The 16,511-nt window shown below is 45.9% G+C and overlaps 1 protein-coding gene across 8 annotated transcripts in view; it reads left to right on the top strand.

The window, feature by feature from the left end:
• The first annotated feature begins 2,497 nt into the window (after positions 1 to 2,497).
• OTULINL (OTU deubiquitinase with linear linkage specificity like) overlaps positions 2,498 to 16,511 on the top strand; it is a 51,172-nt gene continuing 37,158 nt past the window's right edge. Inside the window, exons 1-2 of one of the 8 annotated variants that reach the window (XM_027784311.2) lie at positions 2,507 to 2,948; positions 16,091 to 16,140. Coding sequence is in view for 3 of the 8 variants with exons in the window: in XM_055799190.1 (XP_055655165.1) it covers positions 2,852 to 2,948 (97 nt within the window). In the remaining 5 variants the exon portion in view is untranslated. Of the gene's footprint in view, positions 2,949 to 5,464; positions 5,490 to 5,692; positions 5,835 to 16,090; positions 16,141 to 16,511 lie in introns of those variants that run through there. The other 7 variants (XM_055799193.1, XM_055799190.1, XM_055799192.1 and 4 more) reach the window with 7 other exon arrangements.

The following is a 16,511-nucleotide window of genomic DNA, read 5'->3' as shown; positions in this document are numbered from 1 at the left end:
CAACTTGTTACAGCAGAACCAAAGTGACTACATGCAATCAGAACTTGGGGGTATTTGTCTCTGTAACCTCAGTCTGCTTCTGGTAGAAAGGGAGAAAGCAGGAAGAAAGGAAGAAGTTGGCTCTAGAGCTCAGTAATAGAGATGAAACTGCCCGCAACTCTGGGACACAGGCAGCCATCGCATCTCTAAAGCATTTGTGCTTAAAGCTTTCAGCTGGCTGGATGATGGTTGTGCCGTATCATGTTTCGGTTTCCCAACGGCTGTTGAAGACCAGCAGTTCTCCTATCATTGGCAAACAGGGAAACAAACGTGTTGAGCTGTGGTGAAGTCAAATGCAGACCTCATTTTGTACATCTCACAGAACCACAAGGGAATGTCGTGGGTAGGAGAGGCCGTCTGATAACGCCCACCACAGAAGCATGGGGGTGGACAAAGGAAATTTCCTCGTCAGCCTGTGAGTGCGATAAAGAGTGCAAACAGGCAGGAGTGCAAACACTAGCTACTTGGTAAAAACATGGCTATTAGTTTGCAGACGATGTCAGCCCAGGTGGTCGCTGCCTCTGGCACACCAAACTCATCACCTTCCATTTTAGGTTTGTCTATCTCTTCCCCCCATGACCTTGCAAAAAACTCGTGGCTGTTTCTACTTTAAAAAAAGGCACATGGTGTAGGGGGAGGAATTTTTTTTTTTTTTTTTTTTTTTTAGCTTAGTCCAGTTCCAAAGCTCAGCTGAGGTTTTCTTGCAAGGAAGGGGTGCAGAAGGTCCTAGTCTGTCTTGTTCTCCCTTTTGGAGTCCTTTTTGGCCTGTCACCTGATCCTGTTGGAGCAAAGATGGCATCACTTTCCAAAACTCCTCAAAGTTCCTAGATCACTACCACACAGAGTGTTCAGATGTCCCAGCATTTTCACCATGCCCTAAAGATGCTCACATGGCCGTGGAAGAAATGCAGAGCTCAGGCAAATGTTAATGCCCCAGCACAGCAGGGAAGTGAGGTAATCCATGCTCTTCCTGCTTAGATAAAGCCTAAAGAATTATTAAAGACTTATCCAGGTGAACCAGCTATGCTTGGTTGGGAAACATGGGTTAAAGAATGTGGAAAGTCCAAGAAAAGCAGATGAGTAGGGAGTGCTAGACATTCAGAACTGTTTCTGGCCACAGCAAACCAACCTACCAGGCAAAAGTGGGTTGAGAAGTCCAACAGAGTAACGTAAAAGGACGAAAGGGAATTCAATGCAGTGAAGACAGTTAATTTTCACTGCATAATTTAAACTAAACAGCTTGCTTTTTTCCTTTATTAAAAAAAAAAAACAACTAACCCAAAACCCCCCAAAAACCCCCAACAAACCACAAACAAACAAATAACAATGATAAGCAAGTAAAGCAACAGAGGGCATGTGCAGTGTTTCTTTCTTCTCTCCTACTAATTTTCTTTCCAAATCTCCCCTTGGAGATGCACTGGTTCTGTAGCCAGCCCGCAATTTTTCCCCTCTCAGAACTATCTTGTTCTGCTAATGGAAACTGAACACAGACAAAAATATCCCATGCACGTATACATATAAATGTGTGCATAGCATGAGAGCATCCAAAGGCAGCAAGTAAACACCTAAAGACAGAAAATTCTTTATTGTTCCCCTCCTCCTTCCTCCACAGTAAATGGTGAAATAAGAAGTGTTTGCAGGCTTGTAGTCACGGGTCCCAAGCCTTGGACTGGAGCAGGGAGAGCAGATTTCACCTTCAGCTCCTGAGGTGAACAAACAGAAAGCATAATGTAATATAAGTAACGGCTATCCCCCCTCAACCCCACCTTTCCAAATTTCCTTTATTTTTGCTTTAGTAAATGCTCCTAATCCAAGGGTGATAATGGAGAAGTAGCATTTTAAAACTAGTTTAACAAAAATAATGTAATAAAAGATATAGAAAGGGAAATCAACATTCCAATGAAACAGAAATGTGAATCAGTAACCACACAAGTTCCAGCAATTTTTTTCAAAATCCATCTGTAACATGGAGCGACAGTCAACAGAAGAGGAATCTGGCAGGGCAAATGGTTGCTTCTGCCTCTGAAACAAGAACTTGTGGGTATTTTCAGAGCGGGAGTCTGAATTTAGTGAACTTGTAAGCTATGGTATTGGGATATATCTTCCAAAAGTGTAATTAAGAAGCAATTAGTAGTCTTAGACTGTAGAGAAACCGCTGGTCTCATTTAACTTAAAATGATGAGTGAGGAGGGGAAAGCAAAGAATCTCTTGAGGGACCCTTTGCTTACTCTTGTTAAAAATCCTGTATTTATGAAGGGATTTTATCATGTTTGTGTAAACTTTACTTTTACATAGTACAGTCCGTATCTTAATAGAGAAGGGACGCTTGCGTGGACCACCTGCTTCCTTTTCATGGTCAGCATGTTTCTCCAGAAAGCGCATTGATTGTGTGATAAGCAATGTTAAATGCTAAGCAATCAGACATGACATTGGAGTTGAAGAGAAGAGGCTGTGACTCTCTGAGGACTACCGGCAAGATAAAACCCACATATAGGTGGTACATCAGTTTGAAAATCACCCTGCCATCTCCAGCCCTCAAACAATGTGAAAGACGCAGAGGGAGGTAGTAATGTGACCTTTATAAATAGCTGATTTATGCTTGATTATTTTTTTTTTCTTGTGGCTTGGATATGGAGAAGCATACACAGCCCGTGTGACTTTGAAAACTTTAACGGAAATGAAACAGGAAGCCAGATCCTTTCACAGCTTGTTGATCTGCAAAGACGAGCCGAGTCTGTAGAGACTCTTTTTCTACCCCCAACAAAAGAAGTCAGGGGAAAGAAAGCCAGCTGGGGGATACTCTGGAGAGGACATGCAGAGGCGACATGATGGAAAGGCAAGTAAGAACAGAGACTGGTTCACTGAGCAAGAAAAACGAAGCAGAATTAACCACTCAAAGAGGAGTGTTGGTAAGTTCATAGAGCTGTGCTCTAAATTTGGCATCTCATGGTGATCAGCTTTAGAAAGCTCCTGTGCTGCAGATCATAGTGCATGGGCACTTCTTTTACCTGTGAGTTGGACTATACCTGACCTTGGCAATAGTAATAAATGATGATAAACAGGGAAGTTGCTCCTGACTTAACAATGGACTTGAAAAACCGAAGAGTGAAGCTCTCATGAGTTCTGCACCCAGGTTTCCTACTTTTACTGCATTGGATGCTGTAGCCTTTGTCTCAGCAGAGCCTTTTCGCACTCCTTTTGAATTATATTCTTTTGGGCTGTGGTTATAATCCTGCTGCTCACCTGCAAGTGAGAGCAAGAAGACAGCAGTTGCTTCTTCTGCTCATTTGTGGGTTTAAACAGAGGCAGTTATGTCTTCACACTTGCTTAGCAATGTTTTCAGCATAAGCTTTTGCTGCAATTGCTATGCAGTTTCCTGTGGGTACAAGCAGAGGGAGGCAGTGACAGTCATGCCAGCAGCTTGGAGAGGCCGTGACCTGCAGAAAATCCTGGAGGTCCACGTTAGAGGCAAGTTCATAATGCTCCCCTAAAGGAAAGAAATATCGTAAGTATTCTTAACAGTAGAAGTTTGCTGTCAGCACATAGCCTTGTCTGAGCATCACAAAAGTCTGCAAAATGCCATGACCAGAAAGTCTAGAGGAAAAGAATCAGGCTGCTTCCAGCTTCAGCTCCCTGGAGCTCTCCTGTTGTCTCCACAGAGGTGCTGCCCACTCAGAGGCGAAGAAGGGGAGACATTAACTCCTGCAGAAACGTTGAATGCATACTCTAAGTAAGGCCTTCTCTAGCTCACTGTATGGATTTCCAAGATATTTTGGGGAAGTTCGCACTTTCTGAAGCTTTCTGAACCCTAGTAGCATCATGTTTCTACTTCTGCCCCGTCTGTAACAGAAACTGCCTTCCAGTTAGCGGATATTCCCCTTTCTGCAGTTGAGCCCAGCTCAGACCTAGACCTTGCTTGCTCTCTTTAGGATTATCCTAACTCGTATTCAGCTAACAGGAATGGCACACCCTGACCGGTCCAACACAGAGTGCAGGAGGCCTGTGTGTTACCTGGCTCAATCCCACCAGAGCTGTCCGCATCCCAGGCCAAGGAGGGGCTTCCAGAGGACAGAGGTGGGTACAGGCTGTCCCGTCTCAGCAACTTGCAAGGAGAAGAGTCAACATGCTCCTGCCGAAGCCTACAAGTGGCAAAAGGTAGTAGAGGGAGCTCTCCCTCTCTCTACTCAGGGAAGAGGTCCAGAAGGAGCTTAAGGAGGAAGAAAAGGCATATGGACAGTGTTAGTTAAAAAAACACCTCAAGGTTTCAAGAAAGTGTTCTCTGCTTCATTGTCGCAGGGCGTATTCCCCCTAAGAGCCCGTGCAGAAGGGCACAGGGTATTACTCTTTAGATTGCACTGAGGTGCTGAATAAATGCCGCGAGAAGAGGGCAGAGAGGGGAAGCGGGACGGACTCGCTGATACAGGGGTTGACCTGCAGTGTTTGTACTAGGCGTGTTTCATCTCTCTTCTCTAATGAGTCAGCAACCAGATAAACATTAACTTCCAGGTCTGTCTGCACACGGAAATCACCTACTAAATCCTAAAATCTTAGCACAGGTTAGAGAGGGTAGAAAGAGGCGGATTTGGAGTTGGCTGGAATGCTAAACCATCAAGCAGCACCGACAGTGGTTTGGCCAAGGCAAGAAGAAAGCTGGTTTATAAGCCCAGATTTTCTTTTCCTTGGATAAATGTGTTCGTGACATTCTGTGAGTGCCTCTAAGTGAGACCTCGGCACACTGGGGCACACGGGTATTTAACAGCTCCTGTCTATTTTGTTCCTTGCCCAGATTAACTGAGATGGACGGAGAAACAATCTGATATCCATGCCAGACAGTACAAATCTCTTCACTGTTTCATGAAAAATGCTGATTTTCTATCTCCAACCATTTTGATATCTTATATTTTTTGGGGGAAAAAAAACCCAAAACAACAAACAAACCATGAAAAACCGAAACCAACCAAAACCCAATGCTGTAAGTTTGTCCTAGCTCTGTGCTGGAGCAAAGTGCTTGTAACTCTGTAAAAAGATTTAAGTCTGCGTCACTTGTTCAGACCATTACAATTCCCTTCTGTTTTTCCTGCAAAGTCCCTAGGGAGGTAGAAGAAAATTTTTCTTTAATGTGTAACCAGAAAAGGAATTACACCAGTCTATGCAAATTCTCTACCTACAGCTGGGACAAATCACACCCGAAAGACTGCTATAAGGGAAGGTACCCAGTAAGGGTGAACTTCTTTTTGGATCAATGCATTTAATCTTGCTAATGAGGGAGTGTGTGAGGAAATCAACATTTAATAAGTGGGGGGGGGGGGACCGGGGGACGACGACACAGGGGACAGGGGATGGAGGGGCAGGGGGGACGACGACGGGGACAGACCCCAACAACCGCGAAGTCACCGGGTTCCGTTTATGGTTCATGGCTGGGTTTCAGACAGATGCTGATGCCATTACGGGTACCGCTGCTGTAAAATGTAAAATAACATCGCGTGACACGGCGCGGCGGTGTCCGGCTGCCGGAGGAGCTGCGGGGACAGCTGGGGCGACGGAGAGCCCCGCTGCTTTCCGCGGCTGGGGGCAGGCCGGGAGATGGGGGACAGCCCCTCGCCCTCCTCCCCGACACGGGCTCGCCGCCCCCGGGGGCAGCCGGGCGGCCTCGGGCCGTGCCGGGGCAGCGGGGGGCGGCGGGGGGCCGCGGGCGGGGGGCGGCCCCGCGGGATCCCCGCCCCGGGCGGTGCCGGCGTTGCGGCCGCAGCCGGGGTTCGGTGCCGGGGAGGCGCCGGCGGGGAGCGGCGGAGCGGGTGAGGCGCGGCGGGGGGGCGGGCTGGAGGGCTTCCCGCGGCGGGGCGTTTGGGTTTATTTGTTGCTGCTTTATTTTTGAATGTATTTTCCGCTTGACTCTTTTTGGGGCAGTTTTACGGGAATGGCAACGCGCGGAAAGCTGCCCCGGAGGCTGCCGCGGCGGGACCGCCTCGGTGCGACCCCCCCGCGGGGCCGGGCGGGAGGCACCTGCCGCGGGGCCGGGCCACCTGGGGCCGGGCCGGGACCAGCTGGCAGCTCCGGGGGGGGTGTGTGTGTGTGTCGATGTATTTGAGGTGGGTTTGGGCTTCCCTGGGGGGCTGCGGGGCTGGGCGCGCCCGGCGGACGGGGGGGGCGGTGGGTGTCGAGCGGCACCGTGTGTGCGTCGGGTGGGGGTCACTGCTGCTCGGGGGGGCGTTTGGTTTGGGTCTGGTTTTGTTTGGTGGGGCGTTGGTTTTTTCGTGGGTTTGTTTTTGGTTTTTTGTTGTTGTTGTTGTTGGGTTTTGGTTTTGGTGTTGTTCTGTTTTTCTGTGTGGAATCTGAATCGAAGTGCTGCAGTCTGGTTTGTGGTCCTATCAGAAAGGTGATGGCTTAGGAAAAAGGAGATTAGAGGTCAGCGCGTGATTCGGGAAGGTGTACGGGCACCCCTGCTTGACCTCCTTGCCTGGCTGAGCAGGAGCCAGCAGTGCCCAGGTGGCCAAGAAGGCCAACAGCACCCTGGCTTGTATCAGAGACAGTGTGGCCAGCAGGACAAGGGAAGGGATTGTCCCCTGTACTCGGCACTGGTGAGGCTGCACCTCCAATGCAGTGGTCAGTGTTGGGCCCCTCACTGCAGGAGGGACATTGGGGTGCTGGAGCGTGTCCAGAGACGGGCAACGGGGCTGGGGAAGGGTCTGGAGCACAAGTCTTGTGAGGAGCTGCTGAGGGAACTGGGGTTGTTCAGCCTGGAGAAGAGGAGGCTCGGGGGGGACCTTATTGCTCTCTACAGCTCCCTGACAGGAGGTTGTAGGCAGGTGGGGGTTGGCCTCTTCTCCCAAGTGAAAGTGACAGGACGAGAGGAAATAGCCTCAAGTTGCATCAGGGGAGGTTTAGGTTGGATACTAGGAAAAAATTTCTTCATGGAAATGGTGGTCAGGCACTGGAACAGGCTGCCCAGGGAGGTGGTTGAGTCACTGTCCCTGGAGGTATTTAAAAAAACGTTTATATGTGGCACTTAGGGACACGGTTAAGTGGTGGGCTTGGCAGTGCTAGGTTAATCGTAGGACTTGATGATCTTAAAGGTTTTTTCCAACCTAAATGATTCTATGATTCTGTGATTTCATACATCACTGTGAAGTGGTCTTTTATCATGACGTTATCATGAAGACACCATGCCCTACAAGCTTGTTTTTCTGCTGTACGGTTTAGGATACATTTCTGCTTTGATGGTTGCTGATCCAGCTCTCCTTTTGCACCGCCTTTCATACTAACCAACTGGTTTGTTCTTTGGAGGGGCTGTACCAATTGCATTCAGCTCTACTTTCATTTTCTGCAGTGGAGACAAAAACAGGTTTGTGTGGTGTTTGCTAGGTGAGTCTTAAGCTAGTGTGGTGCTAACTGCTCTATCGCTGGTAAGTGCAAGTACAGTTTTTTCCACTTCTGTCTTTCGGACCTCTCCAGTTTCTGCAAGTGATGAAATAAAAGAGGTAAATTGTGTGAAACAGGAAGAAGTGACCCATTTTGATTTTAAGGCTCAGAGAACTTCCTTGTAGTCACTGAAGTGTGCTCTCTTAAGAATTCTATTTCTTTACTGCTGGACAGATAATGTCGTTAGATATCAAGGGGGACACCATACAGTGAGAGGAAAAGCTGCAGTTTTGCATAGCTATAAAAAATACTACTAGGTGAAGGGTATTAGAATTGATTTTGAAGGGCAAAAGCAGCGTTAAAATGCTGGTCAGCATATTAAATACAAATGCTTTTATGGATAAGTATCTGCACTTGGATTTGGAATTCTGAAAAAAATATTTAATTTTTGTAGTTCTGAGGTTTTTTGTCATTGGGATATTAGGTTTTTTTCTTTTTTTTTTTTTTTTTTTTTTTTTGAACTTTTTGGACTAGACTGCCTGACTAGATAGAGATAGGTGTGGATTTCCCATTCAGCATCAGGACTTTCACTTCACCTTGTTGCCCAGATAGAGCTTCCAGGTTAAATCCTCACATCCTATCTACCCAGGCTGTAACAACAAACATTAAAGGGCTTTTTAGTAATGTCTGCAGTTTTTCTTGAGCTTAATGTGTGAAAATGATTGCCTTTACATGATTACCCAGGCAAATGAGTTTGAGATTTCAGAAATACCTCTGTGCTGCATGCCCTGACCCTGCTCAGCTGAATCACAGTGCCAAACTATGTTAGGGGAGATGAGTATGGTTTTAATTTAGTTGTTTTGAAAACACAATGGAATAGACAGTGCTCAGGAGTCAAAAGGTTGTATAAATATGCTGCTTTCATTGCACTTTTATAACTACATTTGTGGGTGCGATCAGAATTGCATTAACTTTACCTTAAGGAGCTTCTTAATTTTCTCTTGTTTTAGGCTGTGAAATTATTTTTGTAAAAATTACCATTGGCCCGTATTACTCCTATTCTAATGACATTATTATTCAGGCATTCTGATGTCTAAAGGAGTTGTAGTGCTCCTTAAAATCAAATGCTCATCTGAGTTGCAGTCTGATACGTGACCCTGAATTACTTTGGGAGAGCACGGTGTACACACAGCATCCTTTCTGCACTCCTGGATTGATGCAGCTGGCGTGGTGCTGGCACGTAGCAGTGATGGGCAGCTTTGCCACTGTGCTCTTTTGCTGGGATTCCCGGCATGGCAAACACTGGGTCCTCTGTGCATGGTTGCAGCACCGGGGATCAGACACAACAACGTTGTGCCTTTCAGAAGGACAGAGAAATAGCTATTTATCAACTAAAATGTCAGTGTTCCATGAAAGACAACTGCCAGGACTTGTGTACTTCAGCCACCGCAACGTAGAAGTGGTCCATGACAGTTTTAAGAGCAGAGTTTGTAGTTATGGATCTTGCACCAGTTCTGGGGCTCTAGAGAGCGTGTAGTTTCTATATTACAAGGTTTGGTTTCGTGGAGTTTGTTTTTTCCCCCCCCATGAACAGTATTACTCATGTTTGGGCTATTGGTGGCCTGGTTGTGTAAAATGAGGTCAAAGTTTTGACCCAGCGTAACTGAGGAAAAAAGGGAGATAAGGATGTCCATTTCTGGAGAAGGCTCCAGTGAAGGCAAACATTTAAAATGCTCCTGAACTGCTGCAGGCTACTTCATGAATTTTCTGAGAAATTTCTAAGTCAGCAGCTTTCAGTTTCTTTTCAGCTTTATTCCGTCTTTGTGGCTTTTCCCCATTTTTTCACTGCTCAGGAGTGATACTGTACATTTTTAGCATCCTCAGGATCCAGACCCCAGTGCTTGGAATTTCTCTGTAGCCTGTGCAGAGGTGCTGGAGGCTCCTGACAGAGAGAGGAGGTGTGTGTCTAGCTCCTGTCCCCATGTCACCAGCGCAGATAGATGCCCCTTACACCACGTACCCGTGTAGAGGGATGTGGCTCGCAAGGCAGCTTGTGCTGCCCACGCATTTCTTTCGGCAAACATTTCTCTGAGGAGAAGGCTCTGTACCGAGCAGAAGAGTTTGTGTTCAGTTGAGCCACACCATGTTAAGATGGAGGGCTAGAAATACGGGATGGTGTGACGGTATATGCTTAGTCTCTAGTCTTGTTGTTAGCTCCAGATGTGGTCTTGGGCAAGACCCCACCTCAGATTCCTTGTCCATAATATGTTGCCGAGATTTTCCGGATATTTTGAGTGTGTAGCATTTATGTTTCCAGGGTGGGGTGGTCATGTTGGGTGAATGGTGATATGAAAGTGGGAAATGTGTACCTTAGGTTCAAAGTAGTGCCTTGATATGGTGTGGTGTATGTGGGGCTTTGACTGTGATCAAGTTTGCCCTGGCCTTTGTGCGGCAGAGAAGCATCATGGCAAGGTGCTTGGCACTGCCTGCAGGTCAGCCGCCACCAGGGCAATGCTGGCAAGTTTTTAATTGCCGAGTTTGTGCAGAATCAGTCTTTCTGTGAACTTCAATAGTTTCAGGTCTGCCCGTGTGGCAAAGAGACATCCTACCGGTTTCCCCCCGTTTTGCGCTGAGCACAGCTCCGCACCGTGTGTGTGCCTGCTGCGTTTGTCTGGGAGCCACCCACAGGTGTGCTCGCCATCCTTCAGCTCTGGTTTCATTTCATGTCACTTCCCGTGCCTGAATTTCAGATGTGACATGCTTGCCAAAGGTTGAGATCGTAAAAACGAGGATGTCGTATCATTGCAGATAGTTAAAAATGACACTGCCAGGTTCCAAGGTTAGAAACTGTCCAGTACTCTGTATTTCATTTTCTTAGTGTACAAGTGACAGTAAGTTGTGCCTCTGCCAAGTGGCAGCCCCTCAAGGAGAGCTTGATATGCAGGGTCACACTTAACCATATTTTACAGGGCTGCCTAATTTTTGTTTTGTGTAGACCTTGCTGTGTAACTGTCCAGTTTTTAGGCAGTTTTTGCTAGTGCAGAGGTGTCAGGGAACCCTGGTCTCTCGGTCTCTGTGACCGATGTCTGGAGTGCTTTGCTTGAAGCTTCTCTTGGCATCCAAATGTCTGTAAAATACCCGACGTGAATTAGCAGTAATAATAACAATAATGTGTTTTTACAAGCAGAGATCTTCCACACAGAATATTCTGGGTTCTTGAATCAAATTTTTTTTGAAATGTTTGTACTAGCTATGACTTTGTTATTACACTGAGCGATAGTAACTGAAAATTAAGTTACCTTGATGCAGTCAGTTTTTCTTTCCAACATGTTTTGTTTGGTTTTGGGTGGGTTTTTTTTTTTGCTTAAGATTTTAGGCAAGAAGTGCCTGGCAACACTGTGTTTAAAAAAGGGGAGAGGAATCCTATGTGCGCGAGCTAATAAAAATGCCAGTTTGAAACTGCTGCCCTTTAAAAGATGGGGAGAGCAGGGTTTAAACACCCCAGCTGCATCCATACTAATAGCATTAACTCTGCAGAACAAAGCTGAAGTTTTGACTTTCATCAGGCTGGATGTTGAGAGGTGGGGGCAAGAAATACCAGACACTTTCAGAGTGATGGCTTTGATATTTTGCTTTCGGTTGCCTTTCCCTTCTGCCTCAAATCTGTCTTGGAAAGAGGGAGAGAGACAAGTAAAACTCCCAAGTAAACAAATAACACAGCTGGAATATCTATGCACGTACCTAGCAGGAAAGCACAGGCTTTTTGATCTGATGCACCACCAGATGTGAATTATTGGAGATTATTAATCATAAATTATATGTGATTATTGATCCATATGAAGAATGCACAGCTCTGCATGGCCTGCACACGGTCTGGTGCACTTTTGGAGAGGGCTGCAGTCTGAAGAGTGACATAAAATCTGTGTCATGCGGGTGCAGCAGTCAGGCCCTGCACAGAGGTGGGGATGCTGGCTGGCTTTCCCAGCTGTGTCTTTACCTGATGGCAGATGTACGCACCGCCTGTAAGAATTAACAGCTGCGACTGATAACTGCCTAGGCAGTAGATAAGCTCAGATGAGTTGATACTTTTTTTGGTTTTCTTGGATTACTTGATGCTGCTGTTTTCCTGGCTATCACTTGGGATGCCTCTTCATCAACAGGTAGAAACTTAAATTTCCTTGGGCTGTCCTGCAGTGCATGCCCACCAAGCTGACTGGCACTTCTTGCTTTCTCCTCTGGGCTGCAGCATTTCAGTGAAGGATGCCTCAAGGTGTCAAACAGCTGTTTAGGAATGAGCCAGCTGGTGACCTCCGAGGGGTTGGGGAGTCCCCTGGGGCTGTCCAGCGGATGTGTTGTCCGGGGAGCACTGCTGGTGGAGTCCGATAAGCGGCTTGGTTTCCTCTGTGCTGCTCGCATAGAGATCTTTTCCATGTGGGTTTCCACTGACATTCCTTCTTCCTCAATCTAGGTGCTTTTCACCCCTCTTCGTGTGCAGCTGGGGGGCTCCTCTGCTTTGCCACTTGCACCCCTCCCCTGGTGCTGATGTGGCGGCCACTGCGGTGGGTCACGCTGGAGTTGCAGATCCCAACCAGTCCCTTCCTTTGGGGCAACGGGTGGCAGGTGCGAGAAGGCCCTGCTCGCCGGGGGTGGCAGTGACCCTGCGCTGCGGGGTCTGGGTGTGCATCCAGGCAGGTCCGGCCGGGCAGCCCAGGGGAGGGGGCAGCTGCTGCTGCTGGACCTCTGCCTGCAGAGACCGGGAGGGATGCCTCCTGTGGTACCACCCAGCCTCATTAGTGCCTAATGACTGTGCATCCTTAGAGGGTTGGGCTGCACGTACAAGTCTTGCACTGTGTGTCAAACGAAATTTTAAAAAAGAAGGAGGAAAGTAATTCTTACTGCGAAGTAAGACTTCAACTTTTTTTTTCCCCATAACCAAAGCTTCAATTACATAGACAAACCAACAGAAAATCCTGTTATTTATACCACTTAGCCTATCTGTTCAACTTAAGTGTAAGAGGATGTTCAGGCAGAAGATGCTTTCTTTACTCTGTCAGTTTGGATTCAGCATAGGAAAAAAAATTTATATATATATATATGTATGTATGTATAAAAAAAGGCATTTTTAAAGTTGTGTTTGCAAATAGATAAATCAGAAGCAAACATGAGCGGCATTAGGGATGACTCAACATGCAGCTCAGCAGCAGGCATAAGAATCCTAAGCGTGGGCTTCTGTCAAATAATAATTCAGTGCATTTACGTAAATTCTATTTGAAGTGTACAGGCATTAAATAGCAATTCTGAATGAGGATGGATTTTTTTCCACATTAAAAAAAAATTACAGTAGCAGGAATTTCAGAGGCTCCTTCTTTAAAAGGGGTTTATTTTATTTTTTTCTCCTTTTTTATTCACACTTGGCAATAAGAGCTTTAAGGAGCGACTTGCTTTTTGTGGCATGAAATGCTTTTCATGTATTGCTCTGGACTGTAAATTCTCTGAAGGCTTCTCAGTTTTCCTTACATAAATGGAAGTGTAGCTGAGCTTTTTTCATCTGGAAGTCCTGGCACCCTGTGCCTTAAAATGGAAGCTGAATTATACAGGAGATCAAGAACTGAACTTTCCTTTTCTTCTAGTAGACATTTGGAGAGAGGGAAACAGTATGTGCGGTCTAGGGCATGTATTAATAGCTTGATTATATAGATGAAATTGGTTTTGTAACGGTAACTCTAACGGTGTATTTTTTTATAATCACATGCTAGGTAAGAACACATTATGCTTGTTGCTACAGAGTAGGATACATTAACACCAGCCGTTTGGGTCCTGTTGACGATCAGGGAGTCCAAAGAAGGCTGCCAGCCTTTCTGCTGTATGTTTTGCTGAAAGCAAAAGGACAAGGGCTGAGAGAGCACTTGGGACTCCCTGCACAGGACAGCTGTGTAAATAAAGCTTTTCTTGCAAGTGATGGGCCTCAGTGCTACCAAAGCTATTTCATTTTCTAGGTAATTGCACGATTCTAGTTACAGTTTGGGGCTGGGATTTTGTTTTGTTGTTTTTTTTAGTAGAAGTTAAGATCTGATCAGCAGACATGGCTGAAGTGTTGATAAGTCACTGATGATTACCATCTTTGCCTGTAAATAATTCTCTTTTTCTTCTTATACCAAGGAGACATCCTCATCTCTGGTTGTTATGTTAGAACAGGTGAAGGTTTGCCTAACAAGTTGACATTGCTTTGCTCTCTAAAGGAAGGGTTTTGTAATGAAGTGGTTATTGAATCAAGCAGTGCTTCCCACGTATCTTGGTGTGTGTTTGATCTGTTTTCAGTAGTTTTTCATTTTTTTTGGTGTGGCACTGATAATAAACTGGGAAATAAAAACCTTTGTAATCACTTGGCACGACTTAAAAAGGCATCTTTCTCTCTTCTAAGCTGTTATGGAGTGTAATCTGCTGTAGGTATTGAATTTGTATAATTCATAGCTCTTTGTGTCTCTTTGGCTCAGTCAGTTGAGGTGTATGGGCCCACGTGTGCATTACGCTGATGCCGGCTCTGTAAGGCTAAATCTCCTTGTTTTCCCTTAGAAGAGGCACTTGGCCTATTCTGTAACATGCCTTGGTAACCTATAGTACGTGGTCTGGAAAAAAAAGTGATGTGCAGCTGTGAGGACAGCTCTGCAGGCGCACACTGGGTGCAGGCAGACTTGGACCTCCGTGCTAAGGTTTGCATTGCTCAGTTGAGGGGCCTCTCTCCCTATAGCTCTGGGTCCAGGAGAGGAGGGAGGAGGAAGTGTACAGGTGGGCAGCAGAAGGTTTGGAACGGAGGGATCCCAAATTCTGTCTCCCTCTTTGAAGGAGGGGATACCTGCTTTTTAGGAACTGGGAACCTAGTGGTGTGTGACAACAGTATCAAACTTGGCCACTTTATGGTAACAAGTACCATGTCCTGCTGTCAGTGCCAAAAAGACGGTGAAGAGAAGTGTCCTGAACAGAAGTCACAAAGTCAGGTTTTAATTTTGAAAGACACTCTGTTGATGGCCTTGTTACAAGGAGGGAGGAAAAAAGTAAAAGGGTGAAGGTGCCATCAGACACGCTGGAATATTGCATTGTGCTTCAGCACTGCGTACAGTGCTGCGTGCTGCTTCCCAGGCTGATCTCTTACATTTGTACATCAGTTACACGTTTTTAGGGTGGCAGCCTCCAACAGGCTGTGAGGCTGTCAGATGTGGAGCTAATCCTTTAGAGACTTTTCTTGAGTTACTCGTGAAAGAAGCAGATGTTGCAGATGTCTCTTACTCATCTTTTCTTTCTGGCCTTTTTGGTGGTTTTTTGTTTTCTTCTGCGTGTCTCCTGCTGACTTTGCAGGGGGGTAAAATCTTAAGGTTTTGGCACTAGCAGGAAGTTGATGTGGCACGAGAAGGAAATGCCATGTCCTACCTGCATTGCAAGGTAAACACTGCTACCAGCTCCTACTTCAGCGCTGTTCAACCTCTGTTCATCCCGATTTCTGCTAGGAGTTGTCTTATAAGTCCCAGGGCTCTGTTCCCCTGCATGGGAGAAGGGTCAGGCCTCCCTGTCCTCACGGGGATGCTCGCAGACAGTCCTCAAACAGCTGTGAGCCCAGCAGCTGGTTGCAGCACCGATGGGTTGCCACTGTCTCCTGAGGAACAGCAAAAATCGTCTCCGTATCCCAGGGAACAGATTGGGTTTAAAAATCTGTGGGCTTATTTTACTCCCCCCACTGGTGTGTTATTAACATAATTGCTTTTTGGTTTCTGAACAGTTTTGGAGGGGGCAGAGAGGGGGTGGAAGGATCTATTTTAAACTGCCGCCTTCTCTTATTCATGTCTTGTTTGTGATGTGTTTTTACCAGCAGCGTTTTGCGATCCAGCTGCCACTTCTAAATGTCATTTACTTGAATAAAAAAAATGTAATTACATTTCTAAGCGTGACATAAGCACTGAAAGTAGTTACTGAATCACAAAGTGCTGTTTGAACAGCAGCTTTCCCATGATGGGAGGGAAAGTTTATGAGGTCCTGGGTATGCTGTAATACAAGTGTAGCAAAAATACTCAAAATCACTTGTTTTCAGGTCTTCCCATCTTCCGTTAGGCTTTTTATTGGGGAAATACATATTTATAAATCCCTCTTATTAAGTAAAAATAGATGGACAGTATTTGGTTATCTCATGTTCTCTGACACAGGTTTGTGTTTTTGACTGAAATCAGTAAGACAGTGCTTCCCAGCATTCACATGTATTTCTGGTGCCCCATAAAGCATAGTATGTCATTTTAATAGATGGACCAGCTCTCACTTTTTATAGTCCCAGTTTGTTCAAAATCTAAAGAGGGGCCATACAGTCATTTTAGGTAATTAAGTGAAAGTCAGCTGCATCTTCCTTTTGATACTGTATCTTTAAATTGCTGTTAACAAAATTCATTTCAATCATCGTTAGTTTCAGTACAACAGCACGACAAGATAAATCCAAAATACCTGCAATATCATAACCCAAATATCCATGGCCTGGACAATATTTGTAAGCCTTCAGGTTCCATTCTAGTTAGCAGAAGGTTCAGTTATTTACAGTCTACTGCGATTTTTCCAATGCTCATGCCCTTATCCTAAAGAAGAGAGAGAAAAAACTGGTGGCTTCGTTCTGCCAGGACCGTCATCTTGTTACTAATTCTGAGTTGTTGTTCTCTAGGTAGCAATTTGGGTGCTTACTGAGAACGTGCCTGTTGGTGTCCATCAGCAGTAAGTGTGTGAGCATGTGCTGTTAAGTGGGAGTGTCCCGGTGTTTCCATGAGCTATGCCATTTTCAAACTTTACAGCTGATGTTTTGCTGTTTCTTACTTGGCATCTGTAGTAATCATTTCCTGAAGCTTCAGATTTTTAGTCTTTTTGGCTGTGCATGAATGCATGTCTTGCTTTTTCCTGCTCAGCATGGGCAGGTATAACCCCCAGTCGTGCCAGGTACACACATGTTAGTGCAGCCGACAAGTAGAAGCTAACAGAAGACCTGCCCATCATCTTGAATGTTCAGAGCATACGGGTTTTGTGTGAATTGGAACTAGCACTCCAAAAGCTTCTCTGGTTACCTCTTTGAAGTTTATGAACACCTTCTC

This window comes from Falco peregrinus, chromosome 3, assembly GCF_023634155.1.
Source record: "Falco peregrinus isolate bFalPer1 chromosome 3, bFalPer1.pri, whole genome shotgun sequence".
Taxonomy (NCBI): Eukaryota; Metazoa; Chordata; class Aves; order Falconiformes; family Falconidae; genus Falco; species Falco peregrinus.
Note: the sequence above shows the minus strand (reverse complement) of the source record. Positions and strands in the feature narration are given on the sequence as shown.